This window comes from Protopterus annectens, chromosome 13.part0, assembly GCF_019279795.1.
Source record: "Protopterus annectens isolate FY-2018-M chromosome 13.part0, PAN1.0, whole genome shotgun sequence".
NCBI classification, from domain to species: domain Eukaryota; kingdom Metazoa; phylum Chordata; order Ceratodontiformes; family Protopteridae; genus Protopterus; species Protopterus annectens.
In genome coordinates this window covers 165427585-165454822 of record NC_056747.1, presented here as the reverse complement: position 1 = coordinate 165454822, position 27238 = coordinate 165427585, and the positions used below count along the sequence as shown (strand labels likewise).

The 27238-nt window shown below is 40.4% G+C and overlaps 1 protein-coding gene across 1 annotated transcript in view; it reads left to right on the top strand.

Moving 5' to 3' along the window:
* The window catches only part of MYO9B (myosin IXB), a 1188949-nt gene that overhangs the window by 550997 nt on the left and 610714 nt on the right, over positions 1-27238 (top strand). Inside the window, exon 17 of the mRNA XM_044054768.1 lies at positions 26650-26730. Within this exon, the coding sequence (XP_043910703.1) occupies positions 26650-26730 (81 nt within the window). The remainder of the gene's footprint in view (positions 1-26649; positions 26731-27238) is intronic.

Sequence of the window (27238 nt, the reverse complement as noted above, 5' to 3'; positions counted from 1 at the left end):
GTACTTGCTACTGCTCTCTTGCCGGTTTTGTTTGCTCCATTTTCAATGGAGACCTGAGGAGAAAAGCTCCAAAAAAAAAAACAGTTACATGAAAATCAGTATTGCAGTTAAAAAGTTTTAAGTACCTACATCAATGAGAGATGGTACAAGGATCAAAAATAAATCTGTTAATACAGCATGAGTAAAAACAAAATAGAGAGCTTACATGATTTGACAAAAAACACTATATACAAAGCAGTCATGTATTTACATAAGAGAATTTTGTATCGTAATTGCTAAAAAGCAGTTGTTTATGCTGGATCGTGGCAGAGACAAGTCTTAGAGTTGAGCGTATGGTGTTTTAGTTCATTTTTAAAGTGTAATGGGTGGGTGATGGTACGTTTGTTTAACGGAAGTTTGTTCCAAGCAAGAGCAACAGAATATTTGTGTAGTAGTTTACCAACTGTTTTCTTAGGTTGGTAGATGTCAAGTAGTTGCTGGTTAGAGGTATGGAGGGTCTGAGGTGGAGTATAGGTAGATATAAAGGATGAAAGAGGGTAACGGGAGGGCTTTGCGGGACATCCGAGAGAGAGAATTTTGTTGAATGCAGAACAGAACTTTTGAGGGTTAGATTTGTTGTTGAACTGGGCAATGTTGTAGTAGGCCTTTTTGTCATTTGTACATTTTCTTAGCAAGGTTCCTTAGTTGTTTATATTTGATTAGAAGGGGTAGTTGTTTAGTTTTATTCCAGACTTTCCAGACACTGTCCCTTTCTTGCATAAGGGTTCTAGTTTCCTTAGAAAACCATGGGGCTTGGTTATTTTATTCTGATTTTCCTGGAGGGGGCTAGTGAGTCCAAAGTATTTAGGAAGATGCTATTGAACATACATGCAGCGTCATTCAGATGGACTTGTCTGAGGACAGACCAGTCTATACTGGAAAGAATAGAGTTAAATTGGGATGTGTTAAAGTTGGATAATTTGCGACAATCTTTAAAAAGGTGGAGTTTGTGATTTTTGGGTGCTGTGTCTTAGGACAGAGGTAGTGAGATGGTCACTGAGGGAGCCGGGTAAAGTGGTGGTGGATTGGTTAAGATACAGACAGTTGTGGAGCTGGATGAAGAACTTTTGTGGAGACTGGTGGGTGCTGAGATTAATTGGTGGAAACCATGTAGGTTGATACTATGTTGAGGAGAGTCAATAGTAATTGTGGACCAATCATTGTTGACATCTCCTAAGATTAGGGTTTCATATGGAATAGTATGGGAAAACCAGGACAGAATGTTCTCTAGGCTGGGCAGATTTTTTTCCAGGAGGGATGTAAATGGAAGCAACAGTAAATTTCTTTTGAGGATTAAGGTGACAGTTTAATATGAGAAGTTCTGCTGGGTGGAAGTCAGGAATTGGAGATGAGGAAGTTGAAAGTTTTAGTCTGTTGGAGTACAGGATGGCTGTACCACCCCCTTTTTCGCAACTCTTTCAGATCAAAAGATATTATAACCATGACAGTTTGTTTCCAACTTGCAGCTTGTATACACACACGAATGGTTGGAAGACTGATTTTGCATGGAGTTGCTACTTTCACCTTTGAACCCATGTCACATTTTCAGACTTTTTGTTTCAGTAATAACACTCAAGAAACCAAAAACCACAATACATTTTAACCTTCCCAAACTCCCTTTAACCCACAGCAAACACACAAAACTGTACATGCTTTTTAAAAAAGGGTTTATTACCCCTTTATATAAGGGCAGTTGCCATAGACAGCCACACCCACAAGCTTTAGCTATTCTAAAAGTAAGTTTAATTATGCTAGAAGCACACACTTGCACAGATACCATCTGCCCTTGTCCTGTTTCTCCTTCCCTCCATGTATGAAAAATCAACATGCATGCCCTCATTTAATGGATATTCAGCCTTAAGGAGTGCACTGCTTATCCTTAAGTGAATAAACATAGTCGTACACCATTATATTTAGTACTAAGGCTTTTAGGAAAGCAGCTACTTGCAAAGGTATTCACTAGTCTTTGTTAAACTTTCATATTCACTGAATTGTTTGCCAGTTCCCCTTTAAGTATTTGTCTTAATGCTCCTTATACAGATGCCTCAGATCTTACTTTTAAGGAACACTTTCTTATTAGTTGCCTGCAGTTATAGGCATACCATCTCCCACTGATGCCGTTTGTTGCACATGTGAGAAACAGCTCTCTTCACATAATCAAGAGCTGCAATTTTTATGCTTTCCACTTTCTAGACCACATGCTTATGAAGAAAATCCCTTTTTCAGCAGCATAAGTTAAGAACATTTGTCTATACCTCCACCTGTGGAAAAAAATAACAAAATTATATTTTAATACACATAATATGATCAGTACACTCCATCACCCCAAGACCACACCATTATATTGCTTCTATCCAGCCTTTATCTTGTTCCATTATGTACCCAGGATATACGACAGTTAAGAAAAAGTGCTTCCTTACTTTAATATCACTAGCATAAATAGCAGTCATTGATGAAGCCTCCCCCCAAATCTCACACTTAGAATACTTCTGCATACTATGCAGGGATGCTTTACAATGTAACGTGCAGTTTATTAGAAGACATTTATTATATGCATTTTACTAATACATTTATTTTAAGTTAAATCTTTAGTCCCTTCTTTGTCCTTTTAATTATTTTATTGTTTTTATTGAATTATCAGTTAAGACATTGGCAGACAGTCATTTATAGCTTCATAGGATGATACTAGACTATTCGATGGCGGCCCTTATAAGTCTAGCCAAGAATTTTGCCCATGTTCCCACAAATGCAGCACCTGTTTCCCCTGTCCAGCAGGGGCACAGGTGGGATCCCAGGGGTGTATTTTCTGTTTCCCATTCAGTCGTCCAGGTTTCTCTTAAAGAAGGCTAGAGAAGTACTTTGCTTGACATTGAGAGAAAGACTCTGTTCTGCATATGGAGGAGTCCTTGGGGCACAACTCTATCCCACCAGGAAGTTCTATTAATGTCACAGACCAGGTTGAGCCCTTGTTGTGCCAGTGGAGTTTCACTTACGGATATGCAGCAGTTCCATAATGGCTGGGTCTGAGATGGCCTTGTATGCCAGACATGGGTCACTTCTGAGCAGTCTGTATGAGAGTGAGTAGAGGGACAGGGCTTTTTGTCTGTCTGTATAGGATAGGTGTTTGAGACTCTGGATTTTTCTGGTCAGCAACTTCCATGGTCTGCCCAGCTGCTGCATGTGCTTGACAAGGTACATGCTAAAGAGGGCTTTCTATTCTATAATGGGTCTGGTAAGGGAGGAGTACAGGGATGTTATGACCTCCTTGTTCCTTGATGAAATACCCTTATTTATGAGGCGGGCCATGTAGAAAGCCTTCTGTACAATGGCGGCAACGTGGTGGTCAAATGTCAGGTTGCTATCAACCTGGGTGCCCAAGTCCCACACAACTGATTGCATGCTTAGTACATTGTGATTGATGTGGTAATTAGTGGGGATGCCATTTTCTCCAAAGGGAATAATAATGCATTTATTGGCATTCAGTTTGAGGCCATGTTTCTGGCAACAGTCATTAGTTTGGGTAAGGCCCACTTGGAGGATGGTTCACATCACTAGGGGAATTTAAGATGGCACCCAGCTTGCAGTCATCTGCAAACCTGGTCAGCCACAGACCACTGGATTTGGCTTGCACCTCAGAAATTATATCCCAAACAGCAGAGGCCTGAAAGCCAATCCTTGGGGTATGCTGCTCTTTATGGGTCTACTAGAGGTGGCTTCTCCTCTTTTGTCTGAGTGGGTTCTATCAGTGAGCCAGTTAGCTACCCATCTGGTAACATATGGGTTGATGCCTAGCTGGGAGAGTTTATCTATTATGCCTGAGTGGGGAATAGTGTTGAAGGCTTTAGCTAGGTCAAGATAGGTGATGTGCACCGTCTTCCCCTCATCCATGGCTTTGGTGACTGTTTTGAAGAAGTCAACCAAGTTTAACAGGCAAGATCTCCTTTTGACAAAACCAAACTGTCAAGCTTTTGGAGGTTGCCATTGTCCTTGTTTATAATCCATATAAAAGAAAACCAACCATATTACTAAGTTCCTAGATACAAACATTATACATTACCTATTTCTTTTGTATAGCTATCATCAATCCGACATTACATAAATTGCTCAGTTTTTGTCTTTCCTTACATCTCACTCCTCCAAAACATTCTTCTGCACATGTTTTTCCCACGATTTCTATTTTTTGTATGTAATCTGCTCCTGACCTTTTCTGAAGATCCCAGGTCCAGTTGTTTTGGTTCTGTTAGAATATTCACTATTCCAAATACAGTTGTTTAGACTTCGATTTCCATTTTCTTGTAATTGTTTGTTTGTCAGGAACCATAGTTAAACTTAGGTAGGCCTTATTTTGTCTAGGCAGGTCCGATCTTTTGTTACACCCACTTGCTCTCCCAATATTTCGGACAGAATACTGTGTAGGGAATTTTTAAAGTCCGTCAACGCTTTACACTCCCAAAACATATGTTCACAGTTGCCTTTTTTTCCCCACGACACCTCTAATGCTTACGATCAACCTGAGGAAAAATTCTTGGGAGTCTGCTTGGGATATTTAAATACTTGCACAAGCAAAAATCATAAATCTTCTTGACTTTGTTGCATACTTGGGGATTTTATATATATATATATATATATATATATATATATATATATATGTGTGTGTGTGTGTGTGTGTGTCCTCTCATTGTTTGCGAATTCCTAATCTACCTTCCCAATCTTTTCTAACCTCCTGTGATTGATTCTACTAGTTGTCCTGCAGTACTTTATATGCATTACTAATTACCCCTTTTTTAACAGCAGCTTCTCTTCTAGATTCACTTAAAAACTTTACCAGAGCAGGTCTTTCACTTACAGTTCCCGTATCCCTTTCTGTTTGCCTGTACTCTGATATTAATCCCTGATAGGGAAGGCAATCTGAAGCCTGCAGTCTAAATGTTTTCTGGCCTCCTCCCATTCTATTAGATTTTCCTTTTAAGTATTGATAGCTGTGTGGGAATTATAATTTAGTCTTCCCACCATGTTAACACAAGTCAACAGACTGCCAGTCTTATTTAACCACTTATTCTTGCAGAAGTGTGGTTCTCGTGTCCAAACTGCATCTTATGGAAATTACTCTACAATTCTTTTAGTTTATTCCCATGTTTCACATTATTGCTGGTCATCTTCCTCATAATCTTAACCACCCCTAACTGATTCAAGTCCATGGTACTGATTTTTGGTACTCCTGATTTTTCTCAACTTTCTCTGGGCTGCTTTTGTTTGTCACTTGAAACATTTTCCATTGCCCCACATCAAAGTAACTATTAGCAAGTTCTCATTTTGAGCTGTGCTCGTATCAGAAGAATGAGAAGCAGATGCCTCTTCAGCTTGCTGGCTCACAGTGTGCTGGGTAAAACTAAAAACAGCTGGATATAGCAACTTGAATCATATACCTGCCTCTTGACATGCCCTGATTCCAGTGATAAACTCGCTTATCTTCTGTCTGTCCTACAGTAAATCATTTTCCACAAGCAACCCTAATTGTTAATACTGTTCTCATTTGCCACAAGTTTGTCAGGAGCAGCTGTTTCTGTTAGTATAATATAGGCCTTGACGTTTTTCTCAAGGCCATATGTGGAGCAAACACACTTAGTACCTTTTCAGTTAACTAATCCTGCTATGGAACACCAGTCCATTTGCTTATTTGCATTTTCATAAAATGAATGCAGCATTCTTCCATATTCTGTGCTGTAGCAGAAAATCTCAGGTTTCCTCTACATGGTCAGTCTCTATCTCTACTGTTCTTGAAGTCATTTTTTTTTGAGAAGCCTGATTATTCAGCCAGTCTTTACTTCATTTCATCTTCTGATTTCTGCAGTTTTTCAGCTCATTTGGATAGCTGCTTAAAGTTGCTCCTATTATTTCCAGCCCTTTGACTTTGTATATTCATCCAGTTTCTTTCTTACTGTACACACCCCTGAATGCAGTTTATTTTTTCTTCTAAATTAATGGAAGCCATTTCCTGTACCGTAGCTGAAACCTGAACTGCTTTTTGCAGAACAGTTGCAAGATTCTTCTCAGACAGAGTTTTTATTCTCTTTTTCTTGTCAATTTTCTCCAGATTTCTTCCTTGCTGACATCCAGGCAGTATAGTGATTAGCCAGTAACTGAATTTTATCCAGATTATTAGTTTTGACTAGCTTTTTACTTATTTCTTTTTCTCACTGAGAGAACTGTAGTCAACCTGCTATTTAGAGTGGAGCCATCTTGGAGTCTCCCCCTCTTTGACTTTTCTTTTAATTCAGAAATGTCATATATTGTTAGTGCACATGGAAAACAAAGCCCTTCCTGCTGCCAGAGCTTCACATAGCAAGTGCCTCTTTGCCTAATAAATTTCCTGGTAGACATTTGAAGAACTTGTATCTTGGACCCTCTCACAGTACCAGATGGTGCTCTCTGTGAAATGGCTCAATAACAGTGCCAAAAAGCAGTAAAGGAAAGCTTTACATCTTATTCTCACATAGCAGTAATTTCAGAAGCTGAAGAAAGACCTTTTGCCTTCTTCCTTGAGATCTATCTAGCATGAAGAGCCCCTCCTGACAAGGAAAGGGTCTGTTTAAGAAACCAGTGAGAAATGTCCTATACCTGTTAGCCACTCCATTGAAAATAAAGTACCCAAGGTTGTACATAAATGGGTAGAATTCAAGATTATCCACTCTGCTAACTGATGAGGTCCTTCCTTCTAGCAGTGAGGTGGTTCTTTGCCCCAGGACTTCACTGTTTCTCCAGAGCCAGCATCTACTCTTCAACTACAGGCTACTCTGTTGCTAGATGTCCTGACTAATATCAATGTTGTAGTACTCTTGACTTAAGGCTTGTCGCTCCTGATGTCTGACTGAGATACCAAAGCTTTACCTTCCCCAGGTCGTACATCTACATGACTTCAGCTTGTAGGGGTATATAGGTGGATATAGGAGTGTGGATCCTCAGACTGTCTTGCCTTAAGCCCAAACGCAGGACATGCATCCATCAGACTGATCGCTGTTCGGTTATTAGTACATTTACTTCACTCAATTGTTTATTTAGATAAGTACCCCATTGGGGACCATCCCCCTTTTTTTTTTTTTTTTTGCTGTCGTTAATTTTGTTAACATTTATTAGATGGCAGATAGGAGGGGAAAGTGTGAGTGCTGTAGGCAGGTTCCGTACAAGGACTTGCATACCAATTGTCTCCTCTGCCTAGGCCCAAACATTGATCACAAATCATGTTCCATCTGTCAATCGTTTGCTCCCAAAATTTTTAGGTTGAATTGTTCCAGTTTCAACACCTTCTTAAAGACACAATGTCTTAAATGCTTGGCCAAGTCCAAGACTCATTGTCTACATCACCAGACATTTGTCTTCTGCTTAAAACATTGAGACCTAGAACTGATCCGCAGACCAACATGTCAGACTTTGACATACCCAGTGAGTGTCAGAACCCATGCTATGCCAGGTTACTTCTCAGCTGCCTTTTACCAAGACCCCCTTCAGAAGCCAGTATGGCTCCTGAGGCCTTGCAGACTCCTGATACATCTAATAAACTGTGACTCATCATTTCTGAGGGAACCTGACTGTTTCCCTCAAGTAATGGTTAAGGACAAGATTCCAGGAGTGTTTATTAGCAGTCACACAGGTTTCCAAGACTCAGTGTCTTATCCAAGTGGATATCATGCCCAAGAAGAAAAATACAAAAGAATAGGCATGTGGCTTCTCTCTCAACAGCTAGAGAAAAGGAGTGGGTAGGTTTCTCACAGGGATTGTTCAAAGCTATTATGGCTTTGAAACTTCCCTCCTTTGGGTTGTGCAGACTTTGCCTTGGCAACCATTCTCTAGATGATTATTAACTGCATTTTCCTGGATAAATCTCTTTGGATGAAGTGGACCCTTAAGCTCCAAATTCTCCTGTTGAGGAAGATTCCTATGGGGGAGACTATTCAAAATGTGATGAAATACTTTGAATGGCAATCCATTCAGATCTTTAATGTTCAGAAAAGGTATTACAGCCTTTTAGAAATGGGTACTTCTGCCTCTTTTCCAGTTCCTCTTTTCTGAGGCTTTCCAGGAAACCTTTCAGTTCACCTCTTTAGCACCTGACTCTGTCATCAACTCCTAAAAGACCAGACATGTTTACAAGGTGCCTGGTTATTTTAAATACATGTACAAGAATCCTGTGGCAGACCCTTCTGTAGTATCTCGTCTAAGCTTTTACTTAGTGCTAATGGCCTACCTACATACAATGATAGGACTGTGGATAGATGGGGGAAAGAATGTGCACACCTCCTCTACCCTTGCTTTTAGGGCAATTAACTGCCAGACTCCGATGACTAAATACTTTGTTTTGCACTCCATGAACAAAGTTATGCTCAACCCTCGTATGGCATATTGAAGGCAACAAATGCAGAATCAACTTTCCCAGGCCACTCAAATAGCCAGAGACAGCATTAAGTGCAATTGCAATGCTGTAGATGTTTTTTGTAGGGCAGTGCTACTGGGTCCACTGTCTGCAGATATGCATGGCTCCATAGTTAGCCTGTCCCTGAGGATTTCAAATCAAAACTCTTGGACTCTTCTTTGGGCAGAGACTTACTATTTGGTCCTCAGGCTGCTGGTCTCTCAAAACTCTCCAAGACCAAAGTAAGACCTTGAAAGACTGCAGACAGATTCTACTTTCCTCAGTTCCCAGATGATATAGAAACTATCATATAAATCTACCTTCCTTAAAAGGGATCCTTGGGCAGCTCAGAAACCAAGAAGATCCCATAGGAAAAGGTACTTTGATAAACCCATAGGGAATTTCCATCTGGGAGGCCTCTCTTTGGAAACAAAAATGTGTGACTACCTTTGCTGAACCCCCTCCCCCTTCCCCATTTCTCTTCTTTCTAAGAGACTGCCACTCTCCCTGACCGGGGGAAGCTGTTACACAGACAGATGGGTCCTGTAGATAGTCAAGGATGGTTATGCCATGTCCTGGGAAAATATTGCCCCTCTGAAAGGCATACCACATTTTCCTCACAACCAGCTGTGTCTCTTCATTGCCCTATTATTCAAGATTTACTGAATCAGGACAACATCAAGCAGGTCCCAAAGGACTTCATAGGAAAAGGATTTTACTCCAGAATTGTTGTAGTTCCAAGGAAGGATGGACAGTTTAGACCCATCCTAGATCTTTCTCTGTTAAACGCTTTCTTGAAAGTACAATCTTTCAAAATGATCTTTTACTACTCTTCTGCCTTTCATTTTCACTCAGGTTGTCCTAGTGTTCCCTAGATGTGCAGGATGTTTACTTGCATATACCTTCATCCTTCTTGCAGGAAATTCCTCAGGTTTTTCTCTGGCTTTTTGCATTTTTAATTTAATGCTTTTTTTTTTTCTTTCCACAGCACCGAGGGTGTTGACAGTGTCTAGCTTCAGTGGTAGCTTTCTGTCACACTCAAATTCAAATTTTCCCCTCCTTGGATGGCCTCTTGATCCTATTGGTGCTGCAAACATAGTCGGGACTCTCACTTATCGCAGGTCCCTGCTGTCTTGCAGTATCCTTTGCAAACTCCTTTGGACAAGTTTAGCTTGCTCTTCTGTAAAAGCTCACATGTCAGCCATCAATGCCTGCCTCCTCCTTAACATCCACTTATGCTTGAGAGGAAGTCAAGCTCTTCCTCTGGGGAGTCATGCATCTTAACCCACCAAGGAAACCTATCTCTCTTCCTTGGGTTCTTAATTTTAAGCTAGAAAAGCTTGGACTGCCTCCCTTTGAACCAGCATCTTCTGTTTCTGTAAAATTCTGTATTTGCAAAACTGTCGTCCTTTTGGCTGCAATCTCTTCTAGGAGTTTCTGATTAACACTCTCTCATGGCCATTTCCCCTTTCCTTATTTTTCCCCAAGGACAGCATGACACTCAGTGCTAACCCATCCTTCAGGCCTAAGGTAGTGAACGAGCTGTCCCTCAGTCAGTTATTCATCTACCTACCTTCTTTCCTAATCCCCAAATCAGCGGGGAAAGAACCTTGCATTCTCTGGACATTTGCAGATGGCTTGGGTTTTATCTAGACAAAACTAAATCCTTCATGAAGACTGACCAGCTGTCTGTATCTTTTATAAGCGCTAAGCTGGGCCAGCTGGTCTCCAAACAAACTATTGCAGCAGCTTGGATCTCTAAGTTCTCTTTCAGCTACTCACACTGTGGCAAGCCTTTGCCCTCCTGCCTGAAAGCACATTCCACTAAGGCAGTGGTTTCATAAGGGAGTACACTCCAAGTCTGCCTTAGAAGCTGTCACTTGGTCCTCTGTACACATCTTTACCAAGCACTACAAAATTGATGCTTTCTCCAGGTCCAGGTCAGCCTTTGCTATGTCAGTCAGAACTGCTAAGCAGTTCTACTTGGTATAAAATTTTGTTCTGCCTTAATTATTTTGTTTGTCTGGTAAGCTACTCCTGTACTTAACTTTTGATGATACCCACTCCCATGTATATCATTCTTTCATGCTCATTTCATAACTTCATAATGTTAGTTAAATTCCCCCATCATTAGAATGTCCATATTGACGATCAGGTATTGCTTTATTTTCTAAAACATCTTAACTTGCTGCATCTAAAATCCACACATGGATATACTGAAGCAAGCTTAATCAACTTTTACCTTGACATTGGTTGCTATCCTATCTGTTTTGACTGTAATTACATCCAATATTTCCATTCTTTCATGATGAAGTAACATAGCTATATCGGAGTTTATCCCAGCATTACGCATAGTTTTCCATTCCGTAATATTTTATATTACTCTTGTTTTGTTGCCATAGCATTTCTTGTCTAATAAATTGTATCATATTTAATTTCTTCGCGCAATGTATTTTGTTATATATATTATTGTAGCTGTCGCAGCCTAGTGGCCCAAGTCACGACTGAAGATGGGTCCTTGGAATCCATGTACTCGCCCTGTTTACAAACTTAAAAAACGTTTCTGCATCAATAACCTGTGCACATCACTTACTGTACTTGTATCATGGACATATGTCAGGTTTCATTCTCTTACTTCTAACATGGACATAATGACTATGTCGAGTTTCATTCTCTTACTTCTAACATGGACATAATGACTGTCGAGTTTCGTTCTCTTTTTGTTCTTTCCTTGTCTTATTTCCTCCTCTTATTTTTTGGATTTTTGCACCAGTTGTGCACTCTTAAGTCCTTCCATGTTATCCACAATTTCTTCTTTCACTTACTTATCCCTTAGTTTTAAATCCTAGAGTTTTATTACCAACAGTAATTGTTCCATTTGCAGATAGTTTCATTTTGTTCCACATCTTTCATCATTGACTTCCATTCTACTCTCACAACTTTCATTTTTTTTCGCTAACACTTCCTTCTGCAGTGTCAATATCCTCAACATTCATAGTTTCATCATCATTTTAAATATCTGTAATTAGCAATTTGTTATGAGCTATTCTACCGTCCTCACCCAGCAGTAGGCAGTAGGCAGTATAACTGTGACTGAGCCTTTTGTGCTTCCTGCAAACCATTTTACATTCCTTCGCTGTGTGTTATTTTCCCCATATATTAGATTTCTTTAAGGGACATTTATTTATCAAATGTTACACTTTCCCACAATAGAACCAAGTTGTAGGCTGTCCCTAATATTTCAGAATTCCACTTTATTCATTAGGAAAACAAACAATTAGTAGATGGCATATTTTATATAATTAATACAGTCTCCCAAATCCCCCCAAGTCCATATTCCCCTTATACCAACTGGCTTATTTGTTCCACTAAGTCTTGCAAATATCACTTCGGTATACATCAGTTTTATAGTAAACAAGTTCCACACCAAAAGGTAAAGACACCTGTGGATACAAGTAACTGAATAATCCACAATAATAGCCTAATCATCTACAGGAATCAAGCACAATATCCCACAGACATAAAATATAAGAGCAGCAAACCAAACAGCAAAAATAGCAGTAATTCAATAACATGCGGACTAAGCGATAAAGTCCAGGATTTATTATCAGTTGTGAGCGCTTTCACCTTTTGGCTTCTTCAGACATATTTAATGAAAATATTCAGCCATTTAAATACTATAAAAATACATTTCATTGGCAAAACAAATCAATACATCATTCATTTAAAAACATATTTAAAGGCATATATCTAATTCATTAAAAATAAATACTTTATAGTATGCTAACCTAAAAATCTTATAAAATATATAAACATACAATATTTCATTTAAATAAAAATATATTTATAAACTAATGCATGTAGAAGAATACACTATTAAATGAGTCAGGTGGACACTATAAGCCTTCTCTTTCTCAAAACAGGTTTGAGTGAGGCTTTGTCAGTAAGACCAGGCTCTCTGTCTGCTTGACACCTAATAATCCACCTAAGCTCATTTTCTTCTGTGAATGTATGAATGTCACCTCCACGTAAACTGAGTTTAAAAGCTTGAATTACTGAAAAAATGAATGTATGATTAGGACCTCTGTCCATAACATGCTTAGCTAAAGCATTAGTATGGGTGCCTATGCGAATGTGGTAGACATGTTCCTTATCGTTCCTGAGTCTTCTGTTAGTTTTACCTATGTAGAAGGATTCACAGGAAACGCATCTAGCTAAATAAACCACATGTTCACACTGGCAGCTGGTGTTGGTATAAAAATTAAATTCAGCTCCTGTAACAGGATGTATAAATGAAGTCCTCTCATCTATGTATAAACACTGTTTACATTTGTTACATGGCTTGGTGTTCACTGAATTTCTAGTATGATCAAGAGGTTCCCTTCCCAGTGGACGATGACAAAGAATACGTTTCAAATTCTTTCTGTTTCTAAAGGCATAGGTGGGTCTAAGTCCTACTATCCTACCTATGTTTTCATCTAACAAAAGTACATTCCAGTGTCTTTTAAATGATGTCCTTCAAGAATGCAACTGCAGTCATAACATATGGGTTGTCCTGCCTCAGGCAGCCCTCGGTCGGCCGGATTCCAAAGTCTGGGTCCGGCGTCGGCTGGTGTCGCCTCCTCTCCGACGTCAGAACGGCTGGAGTATAAAGGCATCGGCCGACGCCATTTTCTCCAGTCTTTCTTGCCGCGCGGTGCCCGAAGCAGAAGCAGTTCGCAAGTGCCGGTCGGTCAGCTCCTGTGTTTTCAGTACCGAAGTCATCTAAAAGCTAAGTACCCCATTGGGGAACATTTTTTCTTGCCTCAGCCGATGTCAGAACAAATTGAGAAAGTTAATAATTGTTTGTCTTGTAAACAAATACCTCATAAGGACTTCCATTCTTATTGCCTACCTTGCCTGGGCCCAGACCACGACGTCTCGGCCTGTGCCTGCTTTAATAAGCGCACTCTCAGGCGCTGGGCAGAATTTGCCGAAGACTTTTTTTTCGGCGAATCTTTCGCTTATATCATGCTGTCGGAACAACCGACTACTCAATCTTCCAAAAAATGAAAGGACCGGGACCGACATCCTCGGCCCGCGTCCTCCACCGGTACTCCTCCTAAACCCTCCGCGAGTGCTTCGGTCCCTTCGGAAGCGGTAATTCAACCGCTCCAGGCCGACGACACAGCGTTAACTTGTCCTTCAGTCTCGGAGTCTACACCGGTGCCGGTTGTTGACTTTCCTCCAGAAACCGAAGTTCTGGATCTACCCGACACCATTCCTGTGGACAAGGTTTCTCCTGCACGTGGGGCAGCTAGGCCTCCTGTATCCATGTCCATCAAGGCCTTTGCACGTGCTAAGGCCGCCAGCCAGGCCAAGGCCCATCCTAAACCTACTGCCCAGGCCCCTTCTTCTGATAAACAGATCATATCTCTTGCTGCAGATCTTATTTCTCTTATCAGGGGGTCTCAGCCTTATCCAGACAGAGGTTCTCAGCTGCCTGCAGAGAAAAGGCCCAGAACTGAGCAGGCCGACAACCTCTCTTCAGATGAAGCCTCTGGGGATTCTGAGCTTTCAGATACCCAAGAAGAATCCTTCCTGGCCTATGAGGACTCTGATGCTGAAGAATCAATTCCCTCTGCCTCTCCTCCAGAGGATTTCTCGTTCGGTGAAGTCCTACACTCTGAGGGAGCATTTTAAATGGCAGGGTCAGGAATTCTCTGATTCCAGGAAAAGGCTACGTACCTTCCTCAAGCTACCCCAGCACAGACTTTTAGCTGTCCCTCCAGTTATGGATGTCCTGGATGATGTTTTCTCCGACTCCAGTGCTAACCCTGATTCTCTCCCTCCTGCTCCTGTCAAGCCAGACAGATATTATAGGGTCCCTGACACCCACAAACATCTCTTTAAGGCCCATTCTGTGGATCTAGAAACTATTTCACAGGGCCCCAAGGGAGTGGCTACTTCCACAGCCAAGAATCCACTGCCAGCGGATAGGGAAGCTAGGTCCCTGGAGAGATGGGGTAAAAGTTTATACCTCTACCACCCTGGCCGTGAGGTCACTTAACTGCCTTTTTCATATGTTTCAGTACCAGGATTTTTTACTGGATGTTTTACAGAAAAAGCTAGCCTCTCCTGAGCCTATTGATAGAAAGGCATTGCAGGATCTAGTACGTAACACTCAGCAGGTTAGCAATCATTTTCTTCAGTGTGGTTATGATGCATTGGAGGCTTCATGTAGGGCAGCTATGACTGGGGCTGTTATACGTAGACATGCTTGGTTAAAAGAACAGCCACTGCCAGACCATGTTAAAGTAAAGTTACTTGATGCACCTCTGGAAAAACAGAAGCTTTTTGGTGCTAATGCACAAGATGCGTTGAAGTCCATTGAGGAAAAAGCTAAATCAGTACAGACAGTCAAAGATTTCCTCCAGGTTCAGCCACCCAGATTCAGCAGGAATTGGCCTTCAAAGAATTGGTCCTTTCCAGACACTGACAAGTTTCAAAGGGGAAAAAACAGGCGTGCCCGAGGTAGAGGGCAATACCGAGGCTCCTACAGGGGCCGCCAATGGCAACCACCAAATCAAAGAAGTGGCGCAGGCAGTCCAGCTGCACCACAAGGACAACCACAATGACTTGACTTTCATACCATCTACAAAGGCTCAAAGAGAAGCACCTTTGGGCAAAAAATAATCCTTATTCTCAAAAAACTGACATATCTTAACCAAGGACAACTGGATTCTGGATTTAATAGACAAAGGTTACAGATTCCACTTCCATACATTACAAATAAGACAAGGCATGCCAAACCTGCCACTTCATCAAAGGGCAGAGGCACTCATTCAAGTTTCAAAGCTGTTAAATATAAAAGCAATAGAAAAGGTCCCTCCACAGGAACAAGGCCAGGGATTTTATTCAAGACTGTTCCTTGTTCCAAGAAAGGAAAACAAATGGAGACCTATACTGGACTTGTCTACTCTAAATACTTATCTCATTGTGCCAAAGTTCAAAATGCTGACGTTGCAGCAACTCCTTCCCATGCTGGGCAAGGGGTCTTGGCTGGTCACTCTGGACCTCAAGGAGGCATACCTGCATGTCCCAATCAGACAAAGCTGCAGAAGATACCTCAGATTTCTTGCAGGGACAGAGCATTATCAATTCTCAGCATTGCCGTTTGGCTTATCTACTGCGCCCAGAGTGTTCGCGAAATGCCTGGCATCAGTAGTGGCACACTGCAGACTCCAGGGGATTCAAATATACCCCTACCTGGACGACTGCCTCATACAAGCAGACAACAAGCAAACCTTGATAGCAAACTTGGACTATGTCATTCAATTACTACAGGCCTTGGGATACACAGTCAACATTCAGAAATCAAGACTTCTGCCATCCCAACAGATTATTTTCCTAGGAGCCAAACTGGACACAAAAACACAGATGGCTTATCTCACAGAGGAAAACAACAGCAGTTACCAGAGTACTTCAAAGGCCTAGCAAAGCTCTCCCAGCTGACTGCAAGGAAAATCCTGCAGGCCCTGGGGTTCATGGCATCTTGCATTCTTCTGATACCTTTGGCAAGACTTCATATGAGAAAGCTGCAATGGTACTTAAAAAGCTTATGGTCCCAACACAGCCAAAGCCTAGAGGACGTAATCCCACTCATTCCATGTCTGCAAAGAGAATTTTTGTGGTGGGCTCAAGCAAGTCAGTTAAACAAAGGCATGTCTTTCAACAAACCTCAAGCAGGTCAAATGATTACAACAGACGCCTCAGACCATGGATGGGGGGCGCACATGGAGGGCAGATGCATTCAAGGTCAATGGACACCAAGGGAAAGGCATCTGCACATAAACCAAAAAGAGATGTTGGCAGTGATGCATGCAATCGAGACTTTCGAAAAATCACTTCAACAAGGACATTTGCTAATAAGGTTATGTGGTATATAAACAAGCAGGGGGGAGGCACTCATTCATATCCCCTCTGCAGACTAACAATGATTCTCTGGGAAAAATCCCTAAGTCTGAAGATAACATTTGCAATCCCAGTTTGTGCCAGGCAAGGACAATGTACTGGCGGACAAGCTGAGCAGAATTTTCTTGGATCCACACGAATGGATGCTGCATCCTCACATTTTCTCACAAATAACAAGGACATGGGGAAGACCGGACATAGATCTCTTTGCTTCTCACATGAATCATCACCTGGAAAAGTTCTGTACAAGGACCCACCATCCTCTAGCCTGGAAAACGGATGCTCTCTCCTTCAGCTGGAAGTCCCTAACAATTTATGCATTACCTCCTCTACCACTGCTGACCAAGGTGATACTGAAGATCAAAGCAGAACAACCAACAGGCATTTTGATAGCTCCAGACTGGCCAAGGCAGCACTGGTACCCATTGCTGTTGAGCATAACTCGGACCAAACCGTGGCCTCTGCCCCTATGGCCTCTGCTTCTAACACAACACAATTACAGGACGGTTCATCAAAACCTGAAAACATTGCATCTGACAGCCTGGAGGTTACCATAACTCCTTCCGATATCTCTTTTTCCAAAAAAGTTCGAGAGATCTTACTGGAAGCACGCAGACCTTCCACCAGAAAAACCTATTCAGCCAAGTGGAAGAGATTCATCATCTGGAATGCTAACAGGGGTCAGGATACAACAGTATTGAGTATACCTCAGATATTGGAATACTTGGCAGAAATGTTTCATACTGGTCTCTCATATTCGTCCATAAAGATTCATGCCTCAGCAATCTCAGCAAAATACAATTGTGATCCACCTGTGTTTTCACATCCTTTGCTAAGACAGTTCCTAAGGGGGATAAAGAATATCAAACCTCCCAGGAAACCGCCAGTACCTGCATGGGACCTCAACTTCGTCTTGGAAAAATTAACTCTTCCTCCCTTCGAACCAGCAGCAACTTCAGAAATGCAATTTCTCTCATGGAAAACGGTTTTCCTATTGGCAATCACATCAGCAAGAAGAGTCTCGAAGATACAGGCACTCATGGGCAGTACCTCCTTTTCTCATTTTTCATCAGGACAGAGTCTCTCTAAGAACCAATCCTTCATTCATGCCAAAAGTAATTTCCAGGGTGTCTCTAAATCAAGCCATTCACCTGCCTACTTTCTTCCCCAATCCTCAAAACAGGGGGGAAGCACTGCTGCATACACAGGCAACTACGCTACTACTTGGACAGAACTAAGGCCACCAGAAAGTCTGACCAACTGCTTGTAGCCTATGCTGCTGGAGTACAAGGAAAAGCAATCTCCAAACAAACAATTTCCAAATGGATTGGACACTGCATCAGATTCTGCTATTCCTTTCATGGAAAAGGTGTGCCAGCCAATATTAGGCCACACTCCACCAGAGCTATAGCCACATTCACAGCTTTCCTAAGAGGAGTGGCTACAAAGGACATTCTAGAGGCTGCTACATGGAGCTCCGTGCATACATTTACCAAGCACTACAACCTGCCTTTATACTCCAGATCCCGAGCAGGCTTTGCTTCGGCGGTCCTGCAGGGCATTTTAGCTACACCATCACTTTCTTAGTTCCAACCACCCCCAGCTTGGCTATGGTATTCAACCCATATGTTATGACTGCAGTTGCATTCTTGAAGGACATAGTACAGTTTTTTACCTACCATAAATGTAGATGTCCGATAGATATGCAACTGCAGTCGGATTCTCCCACCCTCCTACCCCTCTGCAACCTTCTTTATGGGTCCACTACCCCTATTCCTATTAGCTGGGGGTATCTCTATGGTGTATCTGTTTATTACTGTTGTGCATATCTGGAATTCTTTATCCATTCACCAAATTTAGCCATCCTAGGAGGGCACCTGTCATCTGGGGCAAGAAACACTGAAGAAGATGGCGTCGGCCGATGCCTTTATACTCCACCCGTTCTGACGTCGGAGAGGAGGTGACACCAGCCGACGCCGGACCCAGACTTTGGAATCCGGCCGACCGAGGGCTGCCTGAGGCAGGACAACCCATATGTTATGACTGCAGTTGCATATCTATCGGACATCTACATTTATGGTAGGTACAAAACTGTACTTTCTCTTAACATTAACCATATCTGAAGTGTAAAATAAAGGTATTCTTAAATGTGCTGGAATCAAAGAATTCTCTGGGGGAGCCTCAGTAGGTACACCTTCTGAAAAATATGGTCTCGCTTTAGTAGTTCTGAGGGAATTCACTATACTAATAGCTTCATTTAATTCATTTGGTTTATAACATCTGTCAATCAACTTTTCCTTAAGGTTGGAAATCTCTGTCATAAACTCATCATGGGTCGGATTGAGTCTAGAAGCTCTCATAGCCTGACCCATGACTATGTTTTTGAAAACAAATGGAGGATGCATACTTTCTCGATGAAGTAAGGTATTTCTATAACAGGCTTTCCGGTGAATTGTGGTGTTCAACATTCCGTTGTCTAGCCTTATTATATCTACATCTAGGAAAGAAATCATTTCTCTAGAATTGTTAGTAGTAAACTCAAGAAAACTAGTAAGACCATTTACAACTGATACCATATGAAGGAGCTCTGCTTCCGTTCCAAACCATATAAAAAAGAGATAGTCTACAAAGCGTTTATAAAATAAAGCTTTACACCAAAAATCATGTAAAGGAAATAGTTGATCTTCCTCCCACTTAGCCATTACTATGTTGGCGTAGCTATTGGCACATGAAGTGCCCATAGCTACGCCATCATTTTGCAAATAATACTCATTATTGAAAGTAAAAATATTATTTTGTAAAACTATTTCCAAAAACATAGTTAACTGATCTACCTTCATAGTAAATAGGCTTTTAACATCTATAGTCACCAGGATATACGGTTTATCATCAGGTATTTCTTTAATAAATGTATACAATTCTAAAAGGAATTGCTTACTACCCCTTAATATAGTGGAGTTAGCATTAACTATAGGTCTAAGGAAATATTCCAGGTAAAGCGAAAAGGGCTCAGTGACCCAACCTCTCCCAGATACTATGGGACACAATGGCGGCTTTTCCAATGACTTGTGAATCTTGGGAAGGCCCTGTATAACTGGTATGAGAGGTTTATTAACTCTTAAGAACTTAAAGTGCAATCTATGTCACGACTTTTATAAAGATCATCCAATATATCATAAATTTTAAATATCTTATTAGAAACTTCATTCAGTTCAATCCTAGAATAATAGTCACCTTCATTCAACATTAAAATCATACTATCTAAATAATCCTCAGCGTCCATAGCAACAATGGGTACTCCTTTATCCGCTCGATGAATAACTATAGAGAAGTCCTTAGACAAGTCGGATAAAGCCTTCCTTTGATTAAAAGTTAGGTTCTGTTTCCTAGCTTTCCTACTTTTATTTTTATTGAGTTCATTCAATTCATGTAAATCTTGTTCTACTAACTTATTAAAAGTATCCACCAAGGGATGTAAAGTAGGAATATACAAGCTGGGGGTACAAAAGGTACTAGTAGTACCTGACCTATCAATATCCCCAAATTCTAATTTTAATTGTATATTACGTGCAAAAAGTCTAGTGTCCAATATTGAATCAGTAACATTACTCACACTGCTGGGAATAAAGGATAAACCCTTATTTAAAACCTGGACTTCATACCTAGTAAGAATCTTGTGGGATAAATTCATAACTAGGGATTGGGTAGTCGTTCCCACATTTTCTTCAGGGTGGGTCCGGTATGTTCTCCTCCTGAACCTTTCCGCTTCACCCTCCCTCTGTTGTATGAGCTTCGCCCCTGTATACATTTATTAAAGAAATACCTGATGATAAACCGTATATCCTGGTGACTATGGATGTTAAAAGCCTATTTACTATGATCCCCAATGATACAGGGGTGTTAATGGTGCATCAATTTTTAACTGACCATTCTAATTTAAGCCCGACAATCATAGATCAGTTAACTATGTTTTTGGAAATAGTTTAACAAAATAATGTTTTTACTTTCAATAATGAGTATTATTTGCAAAATGATGGCGTAGCTATGGGCACTTCATGTGCCAATAGCTACGCCAACATAGTAATGGCTAAGTGGGAGGAAGATCATCTATTTCCTTTACATGATTTTCGGTGTAAAGCTTTATTTTATAAACCCTTTGTTAGACTATCTCTTTTTTATATGGTTTGGAACGGAAGCAGAGCTCCTTCATATGGTATCAGTTGTAAATGGTCTTACTAGTTTTCTTGAGTTTACTACTAACTATTCTAGAGAAATGATTTCTTTCCTAGATGTAGATATAATAAGGCTAGACAACGGAATATTGAAGACCACAATTCACCGGAAAGCCTGTTATAGAAATACCTTACTTCATCGAGAAAGTATGCATCCTCCATTTGTTTTCAAAAACGTAGTCATGGGTCAGGCTATGAGAGCTTCTAGACTCAATCCGACCCATGATGAGTTTGACAGAGATTTCCAACCTTAAGGAAAAGTTGATTGACAGATGTTATAAACCAAATGAATTAAATGAAGCTATTAGTATAGTGAATTCCCTCAGAACTACTAAAGCGAGACCATATTTTTCAGAAGGTGTACCTACTGAGGCTCCCCCAGAGAATTCTTTGATTCCAGCACGTTTAAGAATACCTTTATTTTACACTTCAGATATGGTTAATGTTAAGAGAACATTTGAAAGACACTGGAATGTACTTTTGTTAGATGAAAACATAGGTAGGGTAGTAGGACTTAGACCCACCTATGCCTTTCGAAACAGAAAGAATTTGAAACGTATTCTTTGTCATCGTCCACTAGGAAGGGAACCTCTTGATCATACTAGATATTCAGTGAACACCAAGCCATGTAACAAATGTAAACAGTGTTTATACATAGATGAGAGGACTTCATTTATACATCCTGTTACAGGAGCTGAATTTAATTTTTATACCAACACCAGTTGCCAGAGTGAACATGTGGTTTATTTAGCTAGATGCGTTTCCTGTGAATCCTTCTACATAGGTAAAACTAACAGAAGACTCAGGGAACGCATAAGGGAACATGTCTACCACATTCGCATAGGCACCCATACTAATGCTTTAGCTAAGCAGGTTATGGACAGAGGTCCTAATCATACATTCATTTTTTCAGTAATTCAAGCTTTTAAACTCCGTTTACGTGGAGGTGACATTCATACATTCACAGAAGAAAATGAGCTTAGGTGGATTATTAGGTGTCAAGCAGACAGAGAGCCTGGTCTTAATGACAGAGCCTCACTCAAACCTGTTTTGAGAAAGAGAAGGCTTATAGTGTCCACCTGAATCATTTAATAGCGTATTCTTCTACAAGCATTAGTTTATAAATATATTTTTATTTAAATTAAATATTGTATGTTTATATATTTTATAAGATTTTTAGGTTAGCATACTAGAAAGTATTTATTTTTAATGAAATAGATATATGCCTTTAAATATGTTTTTAATTGAATGACGTATTGATTTGTTTTGCCAATGAAATGTCTTTTTATAGTATTTAAATGGCTGAATTTTTTCATTAAATATGTCTGAAGAAGCCGAAAGGTGAAAGCGCTCACAACTGATAAATCCTGGACTTGAATGCTTAGTCCGCGTGTTATTGAATTACTGCTATTTTTGCTGTTTGGTTTGCTGCTCTTATATTTTATGTCTGTGGGATATTGTGCTTGATTCCTGTGGATGATTAGACTATTGTTGTGGATACATCAGTTTTTTTATTTTATTATCTCATTAATGTGAACTACAAAGCCTTTTTTTTTATTTTATTATAAAGCGGTATCCAGTAGAACATATTTTTGTACTTGTTAAGTGGTATTTGATGAAACATATTTTCTTCACGGTCATCTGTCTACTTAGCAAGAAATAAATCCAGAAATTCACATACTAACTCGTGAGTTTCAAACATAACCGTGTGCTCTTTGCTGCCAAATGAGTCTGAGGTCTTACTTCAGCCACTTTAAAGACGAATGTTTTCCAACAGCACATACCTATCCATTTTCAGCCCTTTGTTCACATCCTCCTTTTGGTTGTTATAAATCCTGCTGCCTTTACTACTGAGTAGTTTTTAACAAAAACAACCTATGCCGAAGTCCTTCTGAACCTGGCACACACCTGCATCTTTTTTGTATCTATTATATGAACTGCATTACCTTTCATCACTGATAAAACAACATATAATAGAGCCATCTTTAGTATCTGTATTTTCAGTCTGCTGTATTTCCATCCATTATTTATCATCTTACCCAGTTCACTCAATTTCTGTACCCAAAGATGATCTCCTACTACAATCTCTGTCTTGAAATACATCATGTAATCCACCAGTGTAATGATAGGCGTAGCCATAATTTCTGTCTGAAGCATGTAAGGACTACTATCATGTTTGTTTTACTGTCTGATTTGGCCTCTACCATCTTCATTCGTTCCCTTCCATTCTCCTGTCCTGTAGCACTCGCCACGGTTCCCTTCCAAGAAGAATAGTAACTTCACCTTGGACTGTTCCTGGAAATTGTGGGACTAACTTGATCACTGAAATAATAAATTAAAAATGCATGCATGCTGATGTGGTTAACATTGGTACAGCAGGTAGGAGCCCCACTGTCGTTTGTTGGAATCATGTTGGCTTACCAAATGTCTTTCACTTGATTCCAGTTTTGTCAGAAAAAAAAGCCAAAAAACACTTTCAACAATCTCAAAAGCAGTCTCTCTTGTTGGGGGGGGGAGCCCCCATACCCCCCAATGTGAGGAGAGACCCTCACTCCACACTTTCCAACTTATATACCAACTACAGCAGGTCCCTGTTTGCCTACCTGATAAGTTGACTCATTTCTGGTTTGACAGGTGCCTATTTCACAGGGGCTGATTTTTCTGGAACCTGTTGATTCTTTAACAAGCTTTTCAACATGTGAATGTTGTAGTTTCCCTTTGTCTTAATAGTGAGGTCCACTTAACTCCAGCGAGGTCCTGCAGTCCAGACCACAGTTTTCCTCACTTTTTTTGCTTTCCTGCTTCCCTTCATCATCTATCTCCATAATTTTCCAAGAGGTTTGCCTTGTACAAAAAATAGGGCATGCTCTTCCTTGGACTAATGGATTAAGCCAGCATATCTTAAGAGGCTAGTGTAGTTTTTGTTACCATACAATCTAGTGGCTTAAATGCCTTTCACCTCCTGAAAAAAATGCAATCAAAATTTCAACCATTTAGAAGCTTCATAAATTGCCTCCATTAACCATTGGCAGTTAAGTTTTGTGAATATCTTTAAGTTAATGCTGAAGAGAATTAAGTGACCCACAGGTGGTGTGCTACCACCCCAAAGGAGGCCCCCAAACGGCTTCAGGATTGCATTACAGTCGTACTGGATAGTTCCACCATTAGTGGGTATCTTCCAGAATGTTGATTACATGTAGGAACATTACCCTGACACTACAACCCATCTTCCTTGGAAGGCAGACTGGAATGCTTAATTTGGGCAGAGACGCTTAAGCCAAATGTGACGTATGAGCAGTGGCCATTAAGAGGAGTCTAGTGCCAGATGTGGCTTATGAGCAGTGGCCCTTATAAAAATCCTACTTCTCAGCATAGAACTGCAAACAATTGCTCAGTAAAAAGTTACATTAGAAAGAATATTCAACATCACATCAGGTAACAAAAATATTAGAACCTTGGTTCTGTGATAGTATAACCCTGATAGCGACATAGGTGCCAGGGTTCAATTTGAGCCTGTAGCAGTGGAGGAGACGGGCAGTGGAGCAGAGTGAAGGAACTTGCCCAGTTGCTTCACTGGGGTGGGGGTTCTGTCATGTATGCAGTCAGTAGCATGCTGGGATGGTCCGACTTTTCTGGTGGAGACGAGATAAACCACTGCACTGTATTCAGGGCTGTTGGGGCAGTCTTTTTGCTGGTAGCATCACTCCCAGAACATCCAGCGAAAACAGCCCATTGCACACCCCTTCCCTTGCATGACTGTGTATGCAGAATGCAGGGCAGTAAAAAACAGAAAACCTCAACCATTCCCTGATAGCTGCCTACATAATAGCCACTCTTGACTGATTGTCATCTTTGGTGATGAGGTAATGAATAGATTTATTAGCTGAGAAGAGATGCTGGACAGTGGGCAGCAGGGGGACAGAATCCAGCAAAAAAACAATTTGATTTCAGGTACAGAATATGAATACACTAGTCTGTTTTGTGTTTGTGGCATAGTCTTTACCTTTCTGTTAATGACATTTATAAGCTTGTAAAGGTTATGAAGCACTTAAGACTTGCAGTTTCAAATGCCAGTCATTGCCATCTCAAGACCTTACCCTTTGGCCGTACCTCTACCATTGTTTGCACTGAAGGCACATCAGCAGGGGCTGCTTACCTGTGTCCACAAATAAACTTTTCACCCATCAGAGTGGATAGCTCCTTGTAACTGTCAACAGTTACATTTAGCACACACAAAACTCTGTTGTACACCTTTCATTCCTAATGATTACTGCAAGCCTTACAAACCTGGCTTCTTTCCAGCTCCTGCCTTTCGTAGGTCATACAGTAATAACAAATCATATCAAACATTGTTACTGTTAGAGATTTCCATTTCCTCTTCCCAGTGGCATTCCTCATCAGAAGACATAACAGGAATAAATGGAGATTTAATTTGGGCTTTAGACATGGATCCCTTTTTCTTTCTAATGCATTTTTTGTTCTTTTAGTCTTTGATGTTGTGTTTTTGTGATAATTTAGCTGTTTTTATGACTTCTTTATTGGTCAACATTCCAGGTGTTAGCTACACTTAGTTTGTGAAGAACTTCACCACGGCACTTTATTCAGCCATAGGTAAGAAACCCATTTCTCCTTGGAATACTTATTTCTTTTTGGAGAAGCTTACTTTTCCTCAATTTGAGCGCAACACTTCTGAGCAATGAAAGTTCTTCTCTTAAAATGCATTGTTTTTGTGGCAGTTTCCTTAACTGGGCAGGTTTCTGCATTTTAAGCTTTATCTGTGAGCCTTCTTATCTTCTGTAAAATACAGGTTACAGTTTACCAGTCCCTCCATTATGCCTTAGTGGTTACAGAAAGCAGTTTGCAGATGCAATCAAAGTCCAATAGAACTGTCACCGATTCAGAAAAATCCAGTGAAAGTCCAGTTGAACTTTCACTGATTCACATAGTAATGATCACAGTCTGTTGGAATCACTTGACAGTGATATACAGTCAGGATTGATAAATCACTAAAATCATTTTTGCAGGGGAACAGACCATGCCCCACCCCACACACTTTCTGTTGCTTACATAATAAGCCATCTCCAACATCTCACTGTCTCAGGCAAAAGAGAAATCCCCAAGATGCTACAGTCTCTTTCTAGTACAAACCGAGGATAACACAGTGATAGACATGTAGAGTGCCGATCACTAGCATAGCAAGCCTTAAGCCTGATAACTTTTTGACAGTTTTCTTCTCAAAGAACTTCAGCCAAAGAGATTATCATCTTTGCATGGCTGTACACATGCAGTTCCACAAATGAAAAGATAAGGCAATATTCATGAGAAAGGATGGCCATGTCTTTATTTCCTTCACTGAGATAAGTGACATTCTAGGTGGCCTCCCCAGTGCATTGTCTTCTGTTTTAACAAGCACTGCAAAATTCTAACAAATTATCCTAACCCACATTCAACCCTGCTCTGTGTATATTTAATGTAAGTGTCCTTTTTGTAATTCTTCTTACATGTTTGTACAGTTGCTAGTCACTGTTGAGCACTTTTGCAAAGCATTACAAAATAGCATGTGACCTCAATAAACTGAGGTGCTGCTGTTGGGCTACACTTGGCAGAGGTATGTTATTCAAGACAGTAACCAATGAGTGGTAACCCTGTCCGTTATTTTTCCTGCAGCCAGATTACTACACAGTCATACTAAAGTTGTATAGTAGTCACCACAGTACTCCTGTTTGTCTTGGCCAAAACTGGGTAATATACCTTACATAATATTATGTGGATTGGGGCAGGATTTGCAGCCGGAGTGCTAAGTAGTAGTAATTCTTGCAACATCATTACAACTTGAGCCTGTAGCTGGGATTTAGTATGCTCATGCTCTCATGCTTTGTTCTTGCGCCATTGTTGTCACTGTGGTAACTGACTTTTACTTCTAATTTGATTCTTTGTGAAACAATATCTAATGTAATTTATATGCAGTTCTCACAGGCTTTGATAAGAGTACAATAATAATTTTTTCCTTAATTACAGACTTCACTCAGTAAGTTGATGGAAACTCTCGGAAGAGCAGAACCCTTCTTTATTCGATGCATCCGTTCCAATGCTGAGAAGGTAAGAAAAATGAGTTGTTGCAGTGATTTGCAGAGTAAATCAAAATATGCAGATAAAATGGTTTTAAGCAACCAGGATCTTGTGGCATGAAGTTTAAATTTTATCAGTGATTTTTAAGAACTCATTTCAAGGTCAGAGTAGGGTAAACCAGTTGACTCTGTTCAGGCACTAATGTTCGCTCTGTCTGGCACTATTTTAATTTATTTTTTTTAACTCTGAACCTTTGTATAAAAATTGACCGTTGCTTGGGGTAATTTGTTGGAAACTGAATTTTTTTAGGACTGCATTTGAGGTGCTTGTGACAGATATGCTGCTGGGAACTGAAGCAGTAATAACTAGAACTGGTTTAATAAGAGCAGGTGAAATTATGCAGTATAAACTTAAAAGCAACATTAAAAAGTAACCATGATGCACTGAAACTGAGCTGCTGCTGGCAGGAGCAGAAACCATTTTGGTTTGAAACGGAGCATTTCAGAAACTAAAATAGAGTAGTAGTAAATCTGTTCAT